The sequence below is a fragment of the Pogoniulus pusillus genome, chromosome 14 (assembly GCF_015220805.1).
Source record: "Pogoniulus pusillus isolate bPogPus1 chromosome 14, bPogPus1.pri, whole genome shotgun sequence".
In the NCBI taxonomy this organism is placed as follows: Eukaryota; Metazoa; Chordata; class Aves; order Piciformes; family Lybiidae; genus Pogoniulus; species Pogoniulus pusillus.
Window position 1 is genome coordinate 5485863 of NC_087277.1, and position 25788 is coordinate 5511650.

The 25788-nt window shown below is 39.0% G+C and overlaps 1 protein-coding gene across 1 annotated transcript in view; it reads right to left on the reverse strand.

Annotated features, from left to right (window-relative positions):
• CSMD3 (CUB and Sushi multiple domains 3) overlaps positions 1–25788 on the reverse strand; it is a 483827-nt gene that overhangs the window by 220326 nt on the left and 237713 nt on the right. Inside the window, exons 14-15 of the mRNA XM_064154172.1 lie at positions 4944–5126; positions 3411–3737 (exon numbers count right to left, since the gene is read on the reverse strand). Coding sequence (XP_064010242.1) covers positions 3411–3737; positions 4944–5126 — 510 coding nt within the window. The remainder of the gene's footprint in view (positions 1–3410; positions 3738–4943; positions 5127–25788) is intronic.

The window sequence follows — 25788 nt, forward strand, 5'->3', positions numbered from 1 at the left end:
AACGCAGGGGTATATCCTAATTACTAATATTTTACCCATCATCAATAAATTAAAAAAACCTTTGGAAAAGCTATTTATGCAACACTGCACATAAAGAGGCCCATATACTCATCAACTGCTATGATTGCATTGGTATTTGAAGCAGTATGTGGAAAAAAAAAAACAGGCACAATAATGATAGCAGAGGGTGACAGTGAAGCAAATTCAGTTCTCAGAAGGATGTTAAAACCATTTAGCATCAGAAAAATGTGATGGGGAGGAACTGCAGAGATGTCAAGAGCTGGAAGACAAGGATGAAGGTAACCATAATTCATCTGGTCTGCTCCAAAAGGTCCTAGGAAATACAGCCAGAGTGGTCCACTGGTGGGATCAACTGTTTTGGTAGCTTGTCCTACTCTTATGAGTTTAGCCAATTGAATCTACTGATGAGTATTCAGTATCATGCTGTTGCCATGACAATTTTAAAATGAGTATGCTGGCTGGAGCAAAGCACCACGGGGCTTGAGGTTGGATTGTAAAGTGAGAGGCTTTCATGTTTCTGGTTTCTGAGTCCAGTTTCTGGTTTGGGATGTTGGCCTTTTTCCACTGGGGTGGCTGCAGGTTGGAGAGTGAGGGAGTATTTTTTTGTTTCCTCACTATTGGATTTAGGCTTGACACTAAGTGCAGTAGAGTGAAGCCTAAAGGAACTAAGCACAACTCATCAATGGAAAAAAAAAATAGAGCAAATATTACTTCATTTTCATTATAAGTGATTTTATATTTCAACCCCAGACTTTCCAATACTTAGTCCCAGCACTAAGACACCTAGCTACAGCTCAAAGTTCAGTTTGCAATGATGGCTGGTAACTATAGAAACCAATAAGAAGAAACCACCTTTTTTTTTCATGCTTACATTCTGCTTTTGTGAGAAATGACCTGGGGATGAAGCAGCTAAAATAAAGGGTTGAGAGTCGAAATATTAGACAATATCAGAAAAAGAAAGTTCACAAGAGTAATCTGATGTCATCTTATCTTTTCTATTCAGACAGCAATGTTCAAGGTAATTCTTAAGAGATACTCCTCTGAAAGATGGACAGCCTAAACCAAACCAAAACAAATAGAGAGGATAAAAAACAAAACCAAAAGGTTGGAGAGGTGTATCATGACATAAAAAAAAGTACAGAAAGTAGAGAGACAGGAGAATTCAATCCTTCCAATACCATCAAAACGTTACTAATTATTAACAATCATTGGAGTAAAGGGGGAAATCTGAGTCTCACAATGACCAAGCTTACTTTATCTTATTTTGTCTTTGTTTCAATGGATCTTCGACAACAAAGACTGTATTTTTTTCATACAGCCAGCATTTTTCTGGGAAGGAAAGATGCGGGTACACAGTTCTCCGAATCAGGCAGTTGAAGATTCACTTACATTTCAGGTAAATCTCTGAAATTATTACACTCTTAGACATCAGCAAGAAAGACAGGAATGGGATCAGTCATTCCTGACATCAGATAGCAGACTTCTGGGAATACAGAAACATTATTTGGGTGTTGTCTATTTTGTCTACCTGTGGCATGGAGAATTATCTCTACCTTCAGAGATGAAAAACAACCCAAACCAACCAACCAACAGAAAACAAAACAATTCAAACTGAAAGAATAAAATTAAGAAAAAAAGAGCTGGGGGGAGAGGGAAGAAAATTAAGCAATCCAAATGCATGCGGTAGGGCAGCTCTGGGTGGAGGATAAAATAATCCACAGAACAGCCACTATGTTCTCTCCACCATCCTCTACACATAGTAGCAAATTTACTATGTCAGGCATTTCCTCTCCTTCCAGTTTCCTTTGAGCACCTCAAAAGGAACATCCTGGCTAAACCCAGTCCTTCTCACTTAGCTGCTGAGGTAAAACATTTAATTTTACATATGAGGAAAGCCTCATGCTATATTTTAGTGTCTTTCTTGCTGTGAGCTTACATACTGCATCATCATTCCTGCCCTAGCTGGGAATATATCTGCATCATCATTCCTGCCCTAGCTGGACTTTGGCATGGGATAAATGCCAAACTGTTTGACAGCTATACAACATAGCCAGTTCTTTGTATGTCCTTCAGAAGAAATGCAATGATTTTGCCAGCAAAAAAGTAAAGTGAGTAGGTGTTAATTGCATGTAGTACTGGAAAAGGCACTGGAAGACACCTTCAACTATTATGTTTTCAATACATATAGAGGCAAGTAGCAAATGTGGAGCTATATATGGTTTTTTTGGGTGGTTTCAACATTATTACCTCAGAAAGGACAGAAGCAAGCAAAACACACAGATCTCCTTTTCATGTAAAACTGTTTCCATGCAACTTACAGACTAAATGCAAAAGGTGATAGAAGATGCTAGCTTCCTCTCCAAAAAAGTACAAATATGTACAATTCAGAGCACTTGAGAGAAGGCTGGCTAGTATTTACTGCAGCTGCTCTGAAGGGCAAACTAGAAATCAGTCTCTCAATGGTTGTTACATCTGCCAGATAAAAGTGTATATAATTAATATGAACTTACCTTCAGCCTCTATATAAGCACATCAAAATAGAGTAAATAACAACAGCATAGAAGTGCTGGTTTTAACTCTATAATGGCATAGTGGGGCACAACATCTAAATTTACAGAGGAATGAGAGCAACTTGTTCACCAAAATGGCAAAGTTAAAGGGGTGTAGTTGCACACAAAAGGCATCCAAGTAGGAAAAAAAAAAGTCAAACAAAAAACAAGCACAAGGAACCATAAATAAGGCAAACATCCTCACAAATACACCAGGAAGACTGGCGTGACAGAAAAGAACAAGGTAAGAGCACCAGGAGAACAGAAGTCCTGTTCTAGGAGTGAGAAAAATAGTTTAAAATTATCAGCCACAAGAAAGGCAAACCAGAAAAAGACAAAAACCCTTCTCTGTCCAAAGAGATCCTATGGCTACCCATGTTAAATGCAGTAACTGGAAGCTAGCATGGATTCTGGTCATCAGCTCCAGTTTATCATATACATTCACAGCTAAACCAACACATGAGCATTGAAGAGTAAAAATTCTGTATCTACAGTGGTGGTGACTGACATTATAGAATTTAATCAGTAGCACAAAATGTGCTGCTAATGAATTTATTACAGTTCTATTTTACAATTTGAAAACTATTTGATTCGTCAGTCTAAGCGCTCCCTTCACGATGACCTCTGATGCTTAAGATCACAACTACATGGATATTTTCAGCCCTAACACTGTATTTGAAAGACAATCTAAACACTTAAATGAGGTATTTGTATCTATTTAGGATACATTTGAAGGTGTATTACCATAATATCATTATTGCACAATTATACATATCTCATAAACTGTACATTGAAAACAAACCACATACACACACCTGAAAAAAAAATGTTGTCACTTACTGTTATAACTGATGTTAAATCCACGTCCTGACATTGAATGATCAGCTTGGAATTCCAGACGCAAAATATGACCATTACTGGTAAGGTGGGAAGGGACTTCAGCACCAGTAAATGTTCCTATTATGGGGGAATCTGGAGAGTCACCGTCTTTAACCGCAAGGAAGTCAAACTGAGATTCTAAGTCAAAGTCATTAAAAGAGAGATGGATGCGGCTTCCAGGTTCTGAAATTATTGTCCAGATACAGTTTAAATTGTTCCCATATCCCTCTGGATAATCAGGTGAAAGAACTGTTCCCATTGGTGCAGTGAAATTGGAAAGGCAAGGAACTGCCAAAAAAGAAAGAAATTAGGTAATAGGATAAAATATATCAATGAGGATTTATTTTATTACCAAGTTTTTGTAAGAGATCATTAAACTTGATTAACTTATCTGAGTAATTATTTGTCATGATCTGTGAAGTAAGAAAGAAGGCTCTTTATTTTAAAATCTTCTCTTCCCCTTCTGAGTAGAGGCCTCAGATAGTAAACCTGAGGGCTACCTCAGGTAGTAAACATCCTGTTGCATTGGTAGCCTGCAGCTGTGCCTACAATGCACCCATGTTCAACAGTACTTAATCATTCGTATCACTTATTTTCTCCTTTAGGAAATTGTTTGGATGAGCAGACCTCTCACTGAGCACATTAAAGAAGCAGAAAGTCAATAGAGCCCTTATCATTTGTTCACAGAGAAGCACACGAAATTAACTAGCCTCAAAGAGACAACAGAGTTATTTTGCTGTTATCAGGATAATATTTTATATTAAACAATTTCAGTTAAGCCATATTAAATTGAGTAGCAGGGATGGAAGTAATTGATTGCATTCTGAATATGTTTGATTTGTATTATTTCAGTGAAAAAGTTAAGAAAGGTGCTGCCACAAGTATGTATCACAACATAGGTTTTAGTTTGGATAATGTAACTGGAGGAGAGCTATATATGTATGTCTATGGTTATTTAAGTGCTAAAAGGTATTAATATATAATACATGGGGGGAAATACAAATAATTTAAACCATTTAGTAGAATTCAGCAACTTCTAGTCTAAGATAATACATTATCTAAGGAGAATAGCTATAAAAAGTGTATCATACATATCAAATCTACAGAATCCTATCACACCAAAAAAAGAGCCAAAAAACCAAACTCCCCTCCCAAAAAAAAACCAACAAACCAACAAACAAACCAAAACCCAACCAAATAAACATGAAAAAAAAAACATATCAAATTACAGAAAGACAATTGCTTTAGTAGTTGCTGAGAAAAGAAAAAAAAGAAGTTTTAGCATTTCTCGAACCTCTCTTGGGCATAACCATCAGGCAAACCCACTGCTGAACAAAAGAAAAGTTCATTCTATCAGAAGCATTGCAATGTGCTAACTCTGTAACTCACTGCAATTATTTTTACATATAAGAAAAACTTACAAAATTATAGACCTTATCATATAATCATAAAATTATATATTAAAATAATAACATAAAGAGATTTGATACATACAAATACAGATTGGTATGTTTGCAGACCACTGGTTGTTTTCTTGGCAAATGATAGATTTCTCTCCAATTAATTCAAATCCAAACTGACATTCAAACCTTAAAACATCACGGTTAGAAAATCCATCCCCTTCTCTCATGCCATACAATGGTGTGCCAGGATCCCCACAGCTTTCCTTTTCAATTTCTGTTGAAATAAATAAAATAATTATTTTCAGAAGAATAAGAAAAAAAAATATGTGGGAAAAAAAATCCCTGTGGCTATATCCTCACATCTAGCAAATAACTACACATTACTATAAGCAAATGAAAATAATCTGCACCACAATGGTTATGCACTGAGCCTGATTCTGTACTGCAGCCTCCTAAGGAGAAAATACTGTGTAAGATTCTTACAAAAAACAGAGCTCATTGTGTTAATAGAAGGTGTTAAATGGAAAGCATATGAGGAAAAGTATTCATACTTTCTTTGGCATAATTTTAGGCAAGAGTAGATTTAAGTAAAACATCACTTATAGTGCATGAACACTTAAATCTAGCAACAGAGACCTGCATCCCACAGTGTAAACTGCTCACTTTCCAAAACTTAAGCTTTCATGAGCTTAAACTCATGAACTAATCATGTGGGGAAAATATATATATATATATATAAAATGTTTATACAATAACTATCTTTGAAAAGTCAAATGTAACCTAATTGATTAAGCACAGCTTTGTATTTTCTTTTGTACTTTGGTTACTTTGTACTCTTACTTTTTGATATATGTTCTTTTTTATGATTCATTCTGTTTTTGCAGATGTCAAGTTACAGTATCACAGTATCACCAAGGTTGGAAGAGACGTCATAGATCATCAAGTCCAACCCTTTACCACAGAGCTCAAGGCTAGACCATGGCACCAAGTGCCACGTCCAATCCTGCCTTGAACAGCTCCAGGGACGGCGACTCCACCACCTCTCCAGGCAGCCCATTCCAGTGTCCAATGACTCTCTCAGTGAAGAACTTTCTCCTCACCTCCAGCCGAAATTTCCCCTGGCGCAGCCTGAGGCTGTGTCCTCTTGTTCTGGAGCTGGCCACCTGAGAGAAGAGAGCAACCTCCTCCTGGCCACAACCACCCTTCAACCACCCTGTTAGTTCCTGTTAGTCACAATGAGAGATGGCTAGGGATCAATTTTTCACAGTATCATCAAGGTTGGAAGAAACCTCATAGGTCATCAAGTCCAACCCTTTACCACAGAGCTCAAGGCTAGACCATGGCACCAAGTGCCACGTCCAATCCTGCCTTGAACAGCTCCTGTGGTCACTACCACTGACTTAAAATTCTGTGATCCAAACGATGAGTATTGCTATTTGTGCCTGTTGCAAGTTAAAGACTTACTGTTATACCTCTGATGGTTTGGGTGTTCCCTGCCCCCCCACACTTTAGAAATCACCCAGACTAGACTCAGCCAGCTCTGGAAATCTGAATGAAGCTTATATTTACAGCTAGCACAATATACAAGCAGCTATTTACAGTATATACAGTTATAGGCAGAAATATACAAGGTAAAAAGTAATACAGAAACACAACAGCCCTCCCAGAAACCTGAGTCCCCAGGAGGGGCTTTCAACCACCCCTCCACCCCTCTCAACCTTACCCCAGTCCCAAGGAAGAATGGAGGTTCAGCCAGAGGGTTAGGAAGCAAAGTGAGTTAGTCCAAAATGGAAGGTGAGGGTGGAGAGATGCAGCTCAGCCAGCAGCCCAAGTGAGAGTGATGCCAAGTGTGTTATCTGTGTTTTGACTTCTGTTTTTATGCATCTCAGCAAGCCTATGAGTGAAGTAGACATCACCACTGTTTTCTTTCCACAGCCTGTAATCTAGTTCTTGTCACCAAAACATTCTAGCCTGCTTCAAACTAGCACAATACCATAGAGAAGAAACTGCCTCAGGGGACTAGAAAGTCCCAAGAAACTCCCTCAAGAGACTGGAAAGTCCCAGGATACTGCAATATGTTATTCCATTCCATTCCATATCCTGTGTTATCCCTATATAAGGGGATGACAGCTCCCTCTTGGCTCCGGGCTCTTAACTTTTGCTTGCAGTGTGGGAGGGAGGCCTTGAAAGCGGCAGGAAGATAATTCTGCCATGCCATGAGGCCTACCTTAGGGCCTCAGTCCTGGGCAGGGGGGAGGTGGCAGGGCCATTGCTGAGTGTTTACATCCTTTGTCAGATAATACAGGCTCACAGGATGTTAGGGGTGGAAGGGACCCAAAGAGATCATCAAGTTCAATCCCCCTGCCCCAGCAGGACCACATAATCTAGCTCAGGTCACACAGGAACACATCCAGACAGGCCTTGAAAGTCTCCAAAGAAGGAGACTCCACAACCTATCTAGGGAGCCTGTGCCAGTGCTCTGGGACCCTTACAGTAAAGAAGTTCCCCCTTGTGTTGAGCTGGAACCTCCTGTGCTGCAGCTTATATCCATTGCTCCTTGTCCTATCCCAGGGAGCAGTGAGCAGAGCCTGTCCCCCCTCTCCTGACCCCCAGCTCTCAGATGGTTATAAACTTTTATTAGATTTCCTTTCAGTCTCCTCTTCTCCAGACTAAACAGCCCCAGGTTCCTCAGCCTCTCCTCATCAGGTAGTGCTCCAGTCCCCTAATCATCTTCCTAGCCCTCCACTGGACTCTCTTGAGCACATCCCTGTCCCTCTTAAATCGGGGAGCCCCAAACTGAACACAGCACTCAAGACGAAGTCTCAGCAGGGCAAAGTAGAGGGGGAGGAGAACCTCCCTTGATCTGCTGGACACACTCTTCTTAATGCACCCCAGGATCCCATTGGCCCTCTTGCCCACCAGGGCACATTGCAGTCCCACGAACAACAATACCTTCTGTACCTGGTTTACATTTGTAAATAATATTTCTATCTAACTTCCAATTCTGTGTGTTTTTATTTACCCCTTTGAGGTTAAATTCCACATTCTTTCTTGAGCTGACTGCTCAAACCAGAACAGTGCTAAGAAAAAAGAAAAAAGCATTTGTGCTCATATATATTATGCCCATTAAATAGCTCTTTCCTTCTTATAGTCATATTTATCATAGAATCATAGAATCAACCAGGTTGGAAGAGACCTCCAAGATCATCCAGTCCAACCTATCACCCAGCCCTAACCAATCAACCAGACCATGGCACCAAGTGCCTCATCCAGGCTTTTCTTGAAGACCCCCAAGGACGGTGACTCCACCACCTCCCTGGGCAGCCCATTCCAATGCCAATCACTCTCTCTGTGAAGAACTTCTTCCTAATATCCAGCCTATACCTACCCTGGCACAACTTGAGACTGTGTCCCCTTGTTCTATTGCTGGTTGCCTGGGAGAAGAGGCCACCCCCCACCTGGCTACAATGCCCCTTCAGGTAGTTGTAGACAGTAATGAGATCACCCCTGAGCCTCCTCTTCTCCAGGCTAAGCCTCCTCTTCTCCAGGCTAAACAGGCCCAGCTCCCTCAACCTCTCCTCATAGGATTTGTGCTCCAGGCCCCTCACCAGCTTTGTTGCCCTTTAAAACAAAACAAAACCTGACCAAACAAAGGAGGGAACCTGTAAGCACAACGAGTTTGCTAAACATATTCAGAATGAATTAGGCATGACCTCTTTGAGGTTTGGAGCTTCTGAGAGGGAAACCACTTCAGAAATTATTTCACAGAGCAGCACATTAACAGTTAAAGGAGGCATGATTTCCGCTGGGTCTAAAGATTTAACATTTTTAAAGGCTGATTTCTTTTGGGATAGGTTGTTAATTATTTTGGAAGCGTGGTCACACATAACAGTCACAGGGCACTGAATAGAAATAAATGCCAACAAGAAATATCTAGAAAACATAGTAAATCATAGAACTTAAAGAAAAAAAGGATATTGAGATTAGATTTTTTTTTTTAATGATAGTTCAGGATTTTTTTTTGCATCGCAATGAAGGGTTGTGTAGATTTGCAGTCAGTGATGCACTGAAATGAAAGCCCACAGTTACAGTATCCACCAGTACAGGGCTACCAAGACATGACTGTTGTCTCTTATCCTCTGTCTTCGTGAAGGACAGGCATATTCTAGAGGTGACTAAATGGGCCTTGGGGAAAAGAAATGGTCACTTACTACATAAATGCCTTTTGACAGACTTGCACTGGATTTAGGGCTTGAAGAGGTAACTTGTCTATCTTTTCCCTCCTGTAACTCAAGGGAAAACAAAAGATAAGAATGTGTCTCTTAAACGGGAAAGCAACTTTGAAAGTAAAAAGATCACCAGTGCACAGTGGAAGAGTACAATAATGAAGATTTGCCAACAGTTCAGCAGAGCTTCAAAATCTATAGTACCTCAGAGATACTCCAGGCAAATACTAATTATTCTAAAATGCTGTTAAAGAGTGATATCAATTTTTGTTTGCTTGTTTTACTGAGAATATCAATAGAAAAATGATAAATGAGCAGTTTGTTGGTTTGGTTTTTTTTGCACTAGTAAAAATCATATTTGAATTTATTACATGCTATTTGTTGCAATGAAGCATAATGGCTTAGCTAAATTCTAGTCTGTAAAAAGAAATGGAGTTTCAGTGTGTGATAAAAAAGAGAAGAGCTGGCTGTTTTATGTTTGAATTTGCTATGCCAAAAGCTACAAGCATTCACTCTCTTATATTGTCACATTGGCATTTCATAAGATAATAGGGGGGGATATATAATCCCACTTCAAAACATGAAAGTATGTGCAATTTATATACACATTGCTGAATTCATATTCTAATTTGATTGCTAATTTGCCATGCTAGTGTTCCCAATGCAAGACTTTGTGTATTCAAAGACCTGGGAAAAGATACCATTATATATTGGTACAACTTTTGTGCACAAAGCAAGGGAAGCAGCAACACTACAATCATTTGTCTTGTCTTGAATAAGGAGAAAAAGCTCTCAGAAAGCAATAAACAGAAAATGAAAAATTAATACCTTATGAACCAAGAACAAATATTTCTGTGTGTCAATTAAGATTTAAAACCAAAATAGATATTGGTAAGCTATGCCATATGTTTTCACAATATATTCAAGAAAAACAATCTTACAGATATATAGCAGGCAAATAGTTATGGACCAATTTCAGATCTTGGATTATGCTTAGCAGAGTGCTTAGGAGAAGATTGGAGGTTTAGTCACATTTGCATGCAATAGGGTTTAGGTATTGCTATGATCAGCTATCAAAACAGAAAGAATTTGAATAACCTAAGAGATGATACTTTATCCTAAATACAACTATTTCATATGTGTCTTCAAATAAATGAAATTGCTTTGCCTATTAAATTTTACTGTTACAGCATGAGTGTTTTTTATTTTTTCAAACAAAATATGGAATTTCATTTTCAAAAGAACAGAGTTCAGTGTTATTTGGTTTTCAGTTATCTTTTAAAGGTTGTCAATAGCTTTGCTTCATTTTCATCTGCAGATTCCATGTCTTGAGAAATGCTAGTACAGGAACAAATTTTCACCCTAACCACTACTCTTATTCAGAATAACTATTGCAATTTATTTAACCTCAGTTCTGATCACAATACATTTTATGTTTTGCTGGTCTGCTTGCTTTCCTAAGAGACAGAAACCCCCAGACCTGCCCTTATGTGTGATATGGCTATTTCTCTAGCAAATAGCAAGTGTGAAAATAAGGAGTGGATCTTGCACTGAGTGAAGATACAAACAAGCTGGAACAATGTCTCTATCAAAAATACATGAGGAGGTGCACTTCACAAGACCTCCAGCTGTGCCTGACTGCACCAAGTGAGATCCATCAGAGTGTGTTGCAGCACCTTCTTTGTGCTCCTGAGTTCCCTTTCCCGAGAAACAGGTATGGAAAGGCAGGAAAGGAGTAGGCTGAGTTGCATATACAGTGAAGTCTTGTCCCTGATCAAATTCACAAGATATTCAGTGTATAATTTGTTACACAGAACACCCATCCAAGGGTATAGAGTCAGTGAGTGAATTTCTTGAGGGGGTGTGGTGTGTGGAAACCTATAAAAGCAGCAGCTGTTCTTTCCCTGCTATATAGACAGTGATAACCTTCTACACACCCTTGCTGAACTGTATCAGTTGTCATGGTACTTCTCATTTTCTGTTCACATAAAGTGACAAGCCAGTGTGTGAGCATGTCACAAAGAATAAAGGCATAATTAATTGAGGGAAAGTAATGGGGCTAAGGTCACTTATGGGAAAGTCAGATGAGGTTCCTCTAAGATTGCAGTGGGAAAATAATAGCAGCTACCATTGAAAGTAATATTTTATGCACACCAGAAGTTCCCAACTTTTGCAGTAGAAGGAAAAAGCAGTCAAGACATTCTGCACAAGATGAGACTTTTCAGAGGGACAGCAGTTACATATCCACAATTTCTATTGTATAATTAAGCTAATGATTCTTCCTGCAAGCATTAAATGTAGGTTCTTACAGACTTCATGGATATACATACATTCTTATTTTCCTACTCAGTGCCATGTTCTGTCTTTTAAAGCTGAGTTATTTACTACTCAGTCATCAATAAGCTGGCCCAGCTAATGAACAAATGAGCCCTGTGGGGCTCTAAATAATAATTGTGCCTCCAATAACACAAGTTACGCTCTTAATTTAGGCTTAGAAAATGAACTGCTCTGTAGAACTCTATCCTCACAAACAGTTTAACAGCACCATGAGACTTCTCCTTCATTTAAACATTCACAACAGCTTGGGTTCAAGCACATATACGTTGAAAATGAAAACAGCTCTACATGCAAACTGAACTAACAGTTCTGGTTCAAAATAGTAAATAAAAATCCTCAAATGCTTCCAATTTTAAGCAGCATCTTTCTTCCCTTTATGGAATTGTTTTTATAATTTTATTCAGGACAGTATTTTTTCCCCATAACTGTTGAAAAAAAACATATTAAAATTTCCAGGCACTGGGCTTTAGGATAATTTAAAATTTCTGGTGGCACAATATTATTCATTAAGCTTTTAATGGCTTTTTTGGTAACATTCTAGCATGCATTACCTTGCTAGCATCACCCATTACTCACTTTGATTAAAAGCTACTTAGGATGTTCAAAAGTCCACTGAATTGAACAGCTGGGGCATTAAGTCTAATTTGAGCCACAAACATAAACAAAATTATTTAAATATTAAGAGAAAGCTTATATGCTGAGATTTAGCAGCATGCTCAGCAGCCTCTAGAACTCAGAGAAAACCAGAGTAGTCTTAACAACTTTGAGTCCTATTTTACAGGAGTATATAAGAATGATTTTATCTTTGAGTATATGCTATGTGACTGCAAATTTTAAGTACCACCCCTAACAGAAACCCTGTCTGATTTGATGCCTGAACTAATGAGACAAGATAATTAAATATGCCCAGAACTCCCAAGATGATTCATATCTACTCTGTTACCCGACACAACATAACCTGTTAAATATATTTTACCTAATCAACAGCATTTCCAAGTTCTTTGTATAAAATTCAGCTGCCTTCTTCTTTACTGCCTCAAAAAAAGAAATCATTAGTAGCTCCAGGAGAATATTTGTTTAGTAGGGTATCTGACTGCATTAAAGCAACTTAGTTTTAAAGCACTGTGTAATTTATTTAACCATAGAGTTAATGTAAACAAAAAAAAAATTATTTACTTGGATTATTGATTTTCAAAATTAATGTCCCAGATTAGGACACTTTCCAGATTTCAACAGAGTTAGTATGAATGCATTCAATTCAACAGATATTCAAGATAGCTCAGTCTGTCTTTATGTTCAAAGCTACTTCTGTTTGGGGATTAACCTTTTCATTCACTTTAGGGGATCACAGACTCCTACAGAGTTTGTTATTTTTCCTTCCATTATCTATCTTGTCCTGTTCTTCACCTATTTGATCAGATGGTAGCAAACCACTGATCATAGAATCATAGAATCAACCAGGTTGGAAGAGACCTCCAAGATCAGCCAGTCCAACCTAGCACCCAGCCCTAGCCAGTCAACTAGACCATGGCACTAAGTGCCTCATCCAGTCTCCTCCTGAACACCTCCAGGGGTGGTGACCCCACCACCTCCCTGGGCAGCCCATTCCAATGGCAATTCAAGTGGTAAAATATGTATTTATTTTATCCACTAAGTGGATGGGATTTTTTTTCCATTTTAAGATAAGAATTATTTTCTTCCACAGACTAAATAATTTCATTTCAATAAGAAAAATATGAGCAGGTTGCTAATCACCGTAAAGAGAGTGAAGCTGCTGAGAAGGTGAGTCTCTAATGTTTACAAAATCTCCAAAGATGATAAAAACATGCAATATACCATTATACTAATAAAAGCAACAGGAAACTCATTCATGTCACTGCTGATTTGACTAAGGCGTTTAACTCCTACCTTTAGAAAATCTTCAGGAAAAGAGAATGTTTCAATAAGTTCAGTAGCTTCACCTTTATCTCTCAGTATGCTTTTGAAGATCATACAAATAAAAATGAACTGTTACAGGGGATATTTTCAGGCACTATGTTAGTCAGGCAGACACACTGTTGACCCTTAGTTTCTGAATAGTGCCATCCTTTTTCTTTTCATATGGTAAATGTGGGCAGATAACTACAAATCCAATCTTATTAAAGCTATTATCCACAGTTTACCTCTAGACACATCCACAGTTTATGTCTTGACAACTGTGAATTTATTTGCAGCTAACAGGACATTGAATTGTTGGAGCAAGTCCAAAGGAGGGCCACAAAATGATCAGAGGGCTGGAGCAGCTCTGCTATGAGGACAGGCTACAAGAGTTGTGGGTCTTCAGCATGGAGAAGACAAAGCTTTCAGGAGACCTTTTAATTTATTTCTCTCCATCATTCTTTATTTTTAATTGGCAATGTATCGAATTAATCTTTTCCCAGCTGAGTCTGTTGTGACTGTGACTAACTGGTGAGAGATCTTTCTATCCTTATCTCAATTCATAGACTTTTCAGTTGTATTTTGTCCCCCTCTCCTGCTTAGGAGGGAGAACGAGAGCAGCTTGATGGACATCTGACAGCCAAACAAAGTTATCCACCAGATAGCTGCATCTAAATCTCATCTAAATGCAGTTGAATGAAGATTTTTTTTTTCAAGTAACAAATGGAGAGCTCTCAGCCTCCTACCCCACTCTCCAAAAAGAAAAGAAGAGAAAGAAGCATTGCTGGAAGCTCTGATTAGACTACAGCTTGAACTAAGCTCTTGAGGATTTTAGTTTCTATAATCTAAATCCTCTTAAACAAGTGAGTAAGTCTATGCAAATTGGAATTTTACAAACTGAATCTAGTTAGATATTCATCCCCTTGCCAAATTTCAGGTCACTGATCCAATATGCAAGAATGCTAGAACTTATTAATAAGGTTGCTAGCTTTTTTTTTCTTTAATAGCTATAAACCAGTGTATTTTCCTGAAGCTGCTGAGGTGTTTTACCTTAATTTGCTCATATGTACTTGCAGTGAGAAAGGCATTCACATTAGAGATAATATCAGACTAAACAGTTAAAGTTCCAAACTTCTAAGCAGTAAAATAAAGAATAATTAAACTATTTTTTATCTTACTTAGGAAATGATTATTCAGTGTCAAAGTTCACCAATAATATGCTTTATTGTTACACTCTCTGTTATGGTTAAAATATATAGACACAAAAGATCATTTGCATATGGACAGGAGATGATTAAGTAAACAAACAAACAAACAAAAAAACTTCCTTAGTATAGAGTCATAGAATCAACCAGGTTGGAAGAGACCTCCAAGATCCTCCAGTCCAACCTAGCACCCAGCCCTAGCCACTCAACTAGACCACGGCACTAAGTGCCTCATCCAGGCTTTGCTTGAACACCTCCAGGGACAGTGACTCCACCACCTCCCTGGGCAGCCCATTCCAATGCCAATCACTCTCTCTGCCAAAAACTTCCTCCAAACATCCAGCCTAGACCTCCCCCAGCACAACTTGGGACTGTGTCCCCTTCTTCTGTTGTTGCTTGCCTGGTAGAAGAGACCAACCATTACTTGGCAACAGCCTCCATTTAGGTACTTTAGACAGCAATGAGGTCACCCCTGAGCCTCCTCTTCTCCCAGCTAAACAAGCCCAGCTCCCTCAGCCTTTCCTCATAGGGCTCTGCTCCAGGCCTCTTACCAGCTTTGTTTGCTGCTCTGGCTGTGCCTGAGCTGTTTGCAAGAAATTTTAAATATCAGAGAGATGTCACTGCGATGATGAGAGCATATTTTCCAATCCATGTATAGAAGTAAACATCAGTCTATAAAATGCACAAATGATCTAATTTTAGTGTATAGCTGAACATGAGAAACACTTAAAAATATCTAGAGCATGAAACAGAGATATAAAATTCCAAATTGCATACACAGCCAATCTCAAATGTTTCAAAAACTAGAAGACATAATTGACTGGAACAAAAAGTGTGGCTTCTAAATTATAAAGATATTTCACTGGTAATTGAATGCCATTTAAAAGAATATGTTCCACGTTAACTACAGGCCTCTGAAGGCAACCATCTAAAAAAGTGTAGAAGCACGTGAGCTATCTCCCATTCCCTCTCTGTATTAAACCTTATTAACAGCTTATAAAACTTCCAATATAACTACCTTGGCTATAACAACCCCAAGCAGTGCTACAGGCTGGGGACAGAGTGGCTGGAGAGCAGCCTGGGGGTACTGGTAGAGAGTAGCTGAAGATGAGCCAGCAGTGTGCCCAGGTGGCCAAGAGAGCCAATGGCATCCTGGCCTGCATCAGGAACAGTGTGGCCAGTAGGATGAGGGAGGTTATTCTGCCCCTGTACTCAGCACTGGTCAGACCACACCTTGAGTTCTGTGTCCAGTTCTGGGCCCCTCAATTCAAGAGAGATGTTGAGGTGCTGGAACATGTCCAGAGAAGGGCAACAAGGCTGGTGAGGGGCCTGGAACACAAACCCTATGAGGAGAGGCTGAGAGAGCTGGGGGTGTTTAGCCTGGAGAAGAGGAGACTCAGGGGGGACCTCATTGCTGTCTACAGCTACCTGAAGGGAGGTTGCAGACAGGTGGGGGTTGGTCTCTTCTCCCAGACAACCAGCAACAGAGCAAGGGGACACAGTCTCAATTTGTGCTGGGGGAGGTCTAGTTTGGATGTTAGGAGGAAGTTGTTGCCAGAGAGAGTGATTGGCATTGGAATGGGCTGCCCAGGGAGGAGGTGGAGTCACCATCCCTGGAGGTCTTGAAGACAAGCCTGGATGAGGCACTTAGTGCCATGGTCTAGTTGATTGTCTAGGGCTGGGTGCTAGGTTGGACTGGATGATCTTGGAGGTCTCTTCCAATCTGGTTGATTCTATGATTCTAATTGTTTTCATTATTAAGATAGAAATGTAAAAGAAATGAAGATGACAGGAAACAAGAGCACTATTCCTAACTCATGAGAAATCAACGAACTCTTAGAACAAAACAACCTTCAATGTCAAAGCTAGACATTCAACAAGAAGATAATAAAAATTGCTGTTTATTTTCCAGTCTCATACAAGACCTGGTGACTGCACTGCCTTTACACTCTGCTCCCTTGCCCTATTAATATTTTTTGAAAGCTTTTAACTGGTATTGTAGAACAAATTGATTATGCAACACTTAACTATTGCTTTGCCATAAATGGTCATGAGTAGCATCCTACCACTACTTCATCTGCTACTGTAGTTCCTAGCACTGCTTACACAAACAGCCCATTTTTAGATAGCAAACAATGACTCAAAGGTCACCTTCTTAGAAATTGGAAGTTGTCTGAAAAGGAGAGCTGCTTCAGCAGAATGTCACTACACTACATTCAAGCTAATGCAGAAACTTAAAACCTCATAGGAAACGTGAAACAAAGCTTACAAAAGAAATCTCAGAAGGAACAGCTTGAAAGATATTCACTAGAAATTCTCTTTGGTATTCCACTTTGTCAGAGGCTTCCTGTGAAATTACATGTAGGAATATCTTTACCCACTAGGAAGAATAGTTTAGTCAAGAAATATTTATAAGTTAGCAGAGATTATTTTCAAAATGTACTAAATGCTTAATAAAGGTGAATAATGTTTCCTTCCATCTTTAAAATCCAGGCACAAAGGAGCAAAGGAGTTAGACTGCTGAAGGCCAGCATATCTTAAGGAAAGCAGTAAAAGAACGCTAATACGAGGGTGAAATTAAAGATGTGCAAACCAGGGCAAATTTTTGTGCAGCTAACCACAGCAAAATGTTATCCTGACATAATACAGACTGTCAAGTAAGTTTTAGGATGGGCTTCTGTTCATTAAGTGCTATAAGAGTGTAAAGGACATTTTAAATCTCTTTAGGTTTTCATGTGGTTGCTTTTTTGTCTGTGTTTGTTTTCTGGTTTTGTTGTTGGCATTTTTGGGGGGGTTGTGCGTGTATCTTTTGGTTCCTTTGTTGGTGGTGATTTTGTTTTGTTTTGTTTTGTTTTTAATAAATTGACTTAAATCATTTGCTTTGCTTTGCTGTTCTGTAAGACACGCATCAGAAGATGTTTTGCTTCCCCCATGATTTGCACTTCCTGGAGTGATGAAGTTTTTGCCTGTACATTTCTCTTCTAGGAAGAAATTAAATCCTCTCTTAACTATCACTTCAGTGCACATATTCCAAAGAGAATGTAACCTGGGACAACTGCTATTTCTCAGTGCAGCAGAATAGAGTGCTCCCAGTTTTGCTATGAAAAATCTGGGGAGAAAACAGTGCAAGACAGACACTGTGCAAACAATAATGCAGTCCAGTGTATTGGGTCTGGCTTGGATGGAGTCAGCTTTCCCCATAGCAGCTCTCATAGTGCTATGCTTTGTAGCTGTAACTAGAACACTGTTGATAACACACAAATGTTTTGGCAGCTACTGAGCAGTGCTTGCACAGTATCAATGCTGTTCCTTCAACCCCTCCTGCTGAGTGAATGACAGCAGGCTGGGGGTGGGCCAGAGGTTGAGAGTGGACATAGCCATGACAGCCAACTCAAAGTGGCCTGGTTTCAGTTAGGTTCAGAACAGAGACATTTGTCAGCACTGTTGTTTTAAACCCAAGTTAGGATACAATTAAGCATGTATGGACAGATGCCACTTTTTAAAGCGGTTCTGACTTTCAAAACCTTCCTTTCTTAAACAACATAATGAGCAAAAGATAAAAGCATCCTTATGTGAAATATTAACACCACTTTTAAAGCAGACTTTTTAAATATTGTTTCATCTAATGTTCAGTTCTTCTGATGTCATCAAAATAAAACCATTCACATTTTTTCATTAAGTGATACCCCATTGGTTTCTTTTTTTCATCTATTTAATATTTACCTGTGTGGAATCATCAAAAGCACAGTGGTCTTACAAGTAGCTCATCAGAACCCCATATGATAGAGTAGGCCAACTGAAAAATGAGATTTTCTTAAGACTGGATGCTGCTGTAATATATCACTACAGAATTAAATCCATATTCTTGAATAGTGATTGACCACCTGCCTGATGTAACTCAGATTGCTACTAATAAAATTCCTGCTCATCCAGGCCAGTTTTACACACTGTTAGCTGGGCTACATCAGGAGAAGTGTGGTCAGCAGGTTAAGGGAGGTGATTCTTCCCCTCTACTCTGCCCTGATGAGACCCCATCTGGAGTACTGCATCCAGTTCTGGAATTCCTATTTCAAGAAGGATGTGGAGATGCTGAAACATGTCCAGAGAAGGGTCATGAGGATGATCAGAGCACCTCTTCTGTGAGGACAGACTGAAAGAGTTGGGGCTGTTCAGTCTGGAGAAGAGGAGGCTCCCAGGTGACCTTCTTGTGGCCTTCCAGTATCTGAAGGGGGGCTACAAAAAAGCTGGGGAGGGACTTTTTAGGCTATCAGGGAGTGATAAGACTAGGGGAGAAGGGAGCAAAAATGGAGGGGGGAAGATTTAGAGTGAAGAGGAAGTTTAGCGTGAGAGTGGTGAGAGGCTGGAATGGGTTGCCCAGGGAGGTGGTTGAGGCCCCAGTGCTGGAGGTGTTTAAGGCCAGGCTGGATGAGGCTGTGGCCAGTCTGACCTAGGGTAGGGTGTCCTGGGCCATGGCAGGGGGGTTGGAACTACATGATCCTTGTGGTCCCTTCCAACCCTGACTGATTCTGTGATTCTTGTTTCTTGGTTACTGCATTTTAGAAACTTTTAAAAAATTATTTTGACAGAAACTATGCCCTGCCCTTTAATTCTTCCATGCAGAGCTTTTAATTTTCTCTAAAGTGTGTGTGTGTGTGTGTGGGGGGGGGGGGGGGGGGGGGGGAGCGGGAACACCCAAACCATCACACAAATGCTATTCATTATTGCCCAAGTTGAAGAATAATTGCCTAAGAAGACCCAAAGGAGAAGGAAGCCCTAATATGAACATCATACTCCTCCAAGCACTGACCTCAAGATGCTAATAAGTTGTAGTACATTCATCCCTAGTGCCCTCCACATGAGGAAGGCAGGTGTTAATGTTAGGACACAAAGAGACACTGGAAAGGTGAGCATAGCTCCTGGGATAAGGAGCAGTTACTAGAAAGGGCATGCACCACAATGTCTGTATTGTTAATAAGGTTACTCTGTGTTAATTAAATAATCTGAATATCAGGCTTAAAGTGTGAATTGGATGAAGAAGAAATACTTCAGTATTTTTATACTTTGTTCCCTTTTTGTCATGGTTTTGAGACCAGATGCCTTTAAAAATCACAAAGTTGAGGGTCTCCAGAAGCTAGAGAGGTCCAGGAGATGCTTGTAATTAACCTGAACATAACAGCTGATTTAGAAGTCACTCATACCACTTCCTTTGGCTACTGCTGGATAGCAAAGTACTCAATATCCTAATCTCTTTGGATCATATCTCTGAAATTCCTCTTCAAGCAGTATGAATTTCAAACACAACATTTTGGATTTTAAGAACATTTTAGGGATTAGATGTTCAAAATTCCATGAAGTATAAAGTTTCAAAATTCCTACTTTAATTTTTGAATAAGCTTGTCTTCCAAGAATTGAGAGCACTTCTAAACATCATCATCCATAGATCTTATACTAATTTCATTTATTATTAAATGCATAAAAGTTTGCCTCCTAGAGTTCATTCTGTTTGGCTTGTGACCTCATTTGTTTAATGTCAACTTATTAATTCTATCAGGTTAACTTCTGTATTTGCTCAGAGACTTACATTAATATTCAGAGAATGTTGTCATAATCTCTCTTTAATTATCACTTAATAAGGTTATTATTGGCTAAGTTACTTATTTAGTGAAGATCATTTTCCTCACAAATTGGTTTCTGTAACATCCAAACAATTCAAGTGAAAATTCTGAAGTGGCCAACAAAAGCAGTAATCAAGATTAGTTAGTTTGCAGATTTATCTCTTCATTTTCTAAAGTCATTTAAAATGCAGGCTAAATTGACATCCTACCCTTTGATTTCATAAAATCATTAAAAACCAAAGAACAACCAACCAACCAAAAAATACTTCCCAAAATAACCTACTACCTAACATCTCTCCAGTTTCATTTAAAAAGAAGAGGGGGGAGAGAAGTACAACTGGCAGAAATTAAAACAATAACCTTTCTGTAACACTGAAGTTTCTTGAAACAACTTTAAAGTTCCAAGACACTAATCTTAAATGCTTTTCTCCTAATTCCCTGCTAAAAATAGATCAAAGCAGTTTCTCCACAGTCAGCTTAAGCGACAATTCAGCTGTGGCCTTCTTTTATTAACTATCTCCATCACTTGTCAATCAGTGCTATAAAGTCTTGGGTATAGAATCAGCAGCTCTTTGCAGTTGTACTTTCACCATGCAGTTGTACCTTCACGTAAGTACATTTCAGGAACTGGTTCTAAAGTGCTCACTCCAGGAAAAAAAAGTCACATTTAATCTGCCAAATAAGTGAACTGAGACTTTTAATTGCAAACATAGAGGTGTAATTCTTCCAGACTATTCAGCTGAAATAAAAAGATGTCATACACAGACATGTCAATTCTTTTTTAACTAGTGAAAGGAGTTCTAATTTGAGAGAATCTACTTCTGTGCAGACTATTAGTAATAAAGATATTACACTTTTTAATGGTTTATGGGGAAAAGAAAGCTATTGCACGTAGTGTTATTGTGCATCATTTTCTATGAGCTATAGTATTTAACTTCCAGACTCTCAATCAGGTTTTTTTTAAATATGAAGTCACAATTGTTCAAATTTTTATGATCTTACAAAAATGGGTTTCTAATCTTTGAATATTATGCTGTATTTGTATTAGTTCATCTTGTATTTTGTGCAGCTTTTTTCCCCTCAATTGTAGGTGAGCAGTACTCAGTTTCAGTGTTTAGATATGTTGGGAACTGTTTCTCCACAATTGTTTAGATAGAACTTCTTTCCTCCCAAAATCATAGAATCAGTCAGGGTTGGAAGGGACCACAAGGACCATCTAGTTCCAGTGCCCCTGTTTTGGGCTGGGACACTCAAGGCAAGTGCACACCGCTGGCTTGTGTTGAGATTCTCACCTACCAGCTCCCTCAAGTCCCTCTCCCCAGGACTGCTCTCCAGCCAGTCACTGCCCAGCCTGGATTTGTGCTTGGGATTGCCTCGACCCAGAAGCAGGACCTTGCACTTGGTCTTGTTGAACCTCATGAGGTTGGCTTGTGCCCACCTCTCAAGTCTGTCCAGGTCCCTCTGGATGGCATCCCTTCCCTCCAGTGTGTCTGCTGCCCCACACAGGTTACTGTCATCAGCAAACTTGCTGAGAGTGCACTCATTGTCTCTATCCCTGTCACCAACAAAGGTATTGAACAAGACTTGCCCCAGAGGGACTCCACTTGTCACTGGCCTCCACTAAGCCATGGAGCCATTGACAGCCATTCTTTGAGTGCAGCCATCAAGCCAGTCCTTTATCCATCCAGTGGTCCACCCATCAAACCCATGTGTCACCAGCTTGGAGACCAGGATTTGGTGCAGGACAGTGTCAAAGGCCTTGCTCAGGTCCAGGAAAATGACATCAGTTGCTTGTCCCTCATCTATTGAATGTTGTGACCTGTTCATAGAAGGCCACCAGGTTTCTCAGGTAGGATTTGCCCTTGTTGAAGCCATACTGATTGCACCTAATCACCTCGTCACTATTCTCTTGTCTCAGTAGTGCCTCCAGGAGGATCTGCTCCATAATCTTACCAGGCACAGAGGTGAGACTAACTGGCCATCACTTTGGGAACACTGTGACAATATGGCACCGATTCCTGAAATACTGCATAACACCAAATACTCACTCATGCAGCTTGCAATCAGTAATAGTTACTAATTTGTACCTTCCTTTCACAGCACTGATGTGGGAAATGTAAAAGGAATCCCTTATTTGTCTGATCTTGTATCTGAAGGATGGACTAAGTATTTCAAGTAATTGTCCAAATTATGATCTAAAACTACTACACTTAAAATTTGATTGCTAAATATCCAATTTTTTCCCATTAAAAAGAATCTAAATATATATTTGAACCTTGAAAACACCTTGCACAATATGGAGATAAAAGTTAGAACATATCTTCAAGGAGCGAGCACATGTATTTCTTCCTGCCCCCTCCTATTATTTATTATTCTATCTTGCAAAGTCATTTTATTTTATGGCATGCTGAAAAAGGAATTTTAAAAAGACAAATTATTGACTTTATAATATTCTCTCCAATGTTTAAATATCTCTTTTACATTTAACTAATTAGAATAAAAACCTTCACATGCAACATCTTAATCTAGAAGATGACAAACATTTCTATGCTTTCACAAGAACTTAGTAAATTCTATCAAATGGTGGATAAATACAATACAAGTAACTCTTAGTTCCTGTAATAATGTGATTTTAAAGTACATTTTTTCAGTTGAAAACCTATTAATGCAGAAGCATTTAAAAATTCACTGTCTACTTCTATTATTATGAATGACGTGGCATGTTCAACTCTATTGGTGAAAGATGTGACCTTCTGTCTCACACCTGGAACATGTAAACCAACGTGGAGGACAATGGGTAAAGAGCACTAGGTAATGGCATCCCACAGCCTTCTGTTCCTCCCATTATATTCCATGTAGAACTCAGAAAAAATCTGTATTCTTTAAAATGCTTGCCAGACTCAGACCTCAATGTCAAGGAGGTTGAAGAATACCACTATGAATTTTGATGGGATGAGGCACACACATCTCTGCTACCTCTGTAGCTGGGTATCGGAATGCACAGAAGGAGGGATTTAGGCATCAAAAACATTTTAGTGGGAAATTATTTTAGCTATTAGCAAGTACTTTTATCAAGTACAAGTACTGTTATCATGTACATTATCAAGTAATTAACTCTGACATAAGCAAGACTGCAAAGTGAAACAACAGAAGATACAGTATCCATATTTATCTATTAGCATTTCATCGTGCTTTAGTGGTTTTACTTTGGACAAGCTTTATCAGGTCCTGATAAATATGCATTAGGAGCTAAAGCACATGAGGTATGCTATTCCCAATGCTACTCAAGTGTAGCTTATGAATAACCTTAAAGGAATGTAACTTGTGCCTTTCAAGATTGCTCTAAGATGAAAACTGAAGCAGGAATGATCAGAAGATTCAGTTCAAACACCACATTACTGGATCTAATCTAAAATGCTAATACTGTTGCATCCTTTTTGTAAGCAGAAATTTGCAAGTTCTAAATATATAATATATATAAATAGATCCAGTAGCAGCCATAGTCAGGTGTCTAGATAGATAATGGGAAGTTGTGATGTGAAAGGGAACAAGTTACAGGAATAGGATTTGATCTAGTCCATTAAAGAGAAATATAAGACGTTTAGGCATACAGTCTTTATAATTCATGTAATCACTTAAAATAAGCTGTCCTAACTGCTAGAAATCACAGTACTCTAGAGTAATTCTGAGTATTTTGCAGAGAAAAGTCAGAAATATTTGATTGCATTAAAGAAGTCATTGGCAAGTTAAAGCCCTGAATGCACTGTTCTAATTCAGTTACTCTGCCTACCTCACGGAACTTTCTCTCAACTTCCAATTCAGGAGTTCCAAAAATGTTGATTATGAGACAGCTGTTTAACTGAAATAACACCTATTTAGAAGGATTTAAACAAAAAGAAACACCTCCAAAAAACAACTCTTCCCAAATCTACTTCCTTCTCCGCTTCCAATTTGATTTAAGGAAACATTTCCCTGCTTTCTGGAATCTCTAATGAATGCACATTTTTTTAGGAATCAAAGCAAAATCAAGCAGTATAAAAATTTTATCCTGTGCTCTAGACTGGGGAGAAAACCCACCAAAACTGAAAGGAAAATGAAAAAAAAGCCACACAATACCTATCCAGATATTGAAATGCTAATTAGTGAGCTACTGTAAAGTACCAGGGTAAGGCAAGAGAGAAACACATACTCACTATCTAGGTGTGCAGTCACAAAGCTGATTATATGGAGATGAGATTGTGAATGTTCACCCTTTATATCCCCTTCTACCTATTCATAGTCAATTAATTTTATTCTTGTATAGCTTCTAACAATAAATGGAACTCATGAATAAAACAAGATATAGTGGTACATTGTAAGAAAGACACAGATGATAACCCTCTCTCTTCTGCGATCTACATTTGTTGTAAAATTAATTTTCCTAGAAAAGAATCCTGTAAATAATGGAAACAACCACATAGAATCATAGAATCAACCAGGCTGGAAGAAACCTCCAAGATTATCCAGGCCAACCTAGCATCCAGCCCTATCCAGTCAACTAGACCATGGCACTAAGTGCCTCCTCCACTCCTTTCTTGAACACCTCCAGAGATGGTGACTCCATCACCTCCCTGGGCAGCCCATTCCATTGCCTATTCCAATGGCAAATCACTCTCTTTGGGAAGAGCTTCCTCCTAACATCCAGCTTATACTTCTCCCAGCACAACTTGAGACTGTCCCCCCTTGTTCTATTGCTGGTTGCCTGGGAGAAGTAGACCAACCCCCACCTGGCTACAACCACCCTTCAGGTATTTGTAGACAGCAGTGAGGTCCCCCCTGAGCCTCATGAGCTGTGGAAATTTGAGATCAGAAATATAAAGCTGCCTTTTCCACTGAACTATGGTTCAAGCTTTGCTACAGTAACAAATTCTTTAATCATTTTTCATGCCCTTTTCAATGTCTGGAGTGTGGAAATCTTAGGTCACAATAAGTACCATACAACAAAGTAGTAAGATCATAGAATCAACCAGGTTAGAAGAGGCCTCCAAGATCATCTAATCCAGCCTGTCACCCAGCCCTAGCCAGTCAACTAGACCATGGCACCAAGTGCCTCATCCAGGCTTTTATTGAACACCTTCAGAGATGATGACTCCACCACCTCCCTGGGCAGCCCATTCCAATGGCAAATCACTCTCTCTGTGAAGAACTTCCTCCTAAAGATCTTTCTTAGTTCACTACATGACTATCAAGAGTGCACAAGCACACTCCTACCACACCACTGTAGATTTCAATAAACATGAACAGCCAGAAGAGAGTTGTGGACAGAAAAAAACCCAGCAGTGAAAATTGTGCAGGTTTTCTTTCAGTATGGTTACTCACTCCATCTGCCCACCCTCAACAATATAGAGCTCAACAATTAGTTCTACTTTTAATACACATTAGTTTAACATTTGCCTTTCCTCTCTCCCCTTGATGAATACTAGTGATAAACAATCATACCTTCTGGATTTAGTGACACTCAGGAACAATGCAGTTCAATAATTTATGGCAAGAAATACATGCAGCTCTGTTAAATCTAATATAAAAATAAGAACTAAAATTCCATAATCAAATATTGAAGTGTATATGTTATTTTTATGGTTTTGATTGATTTTGCT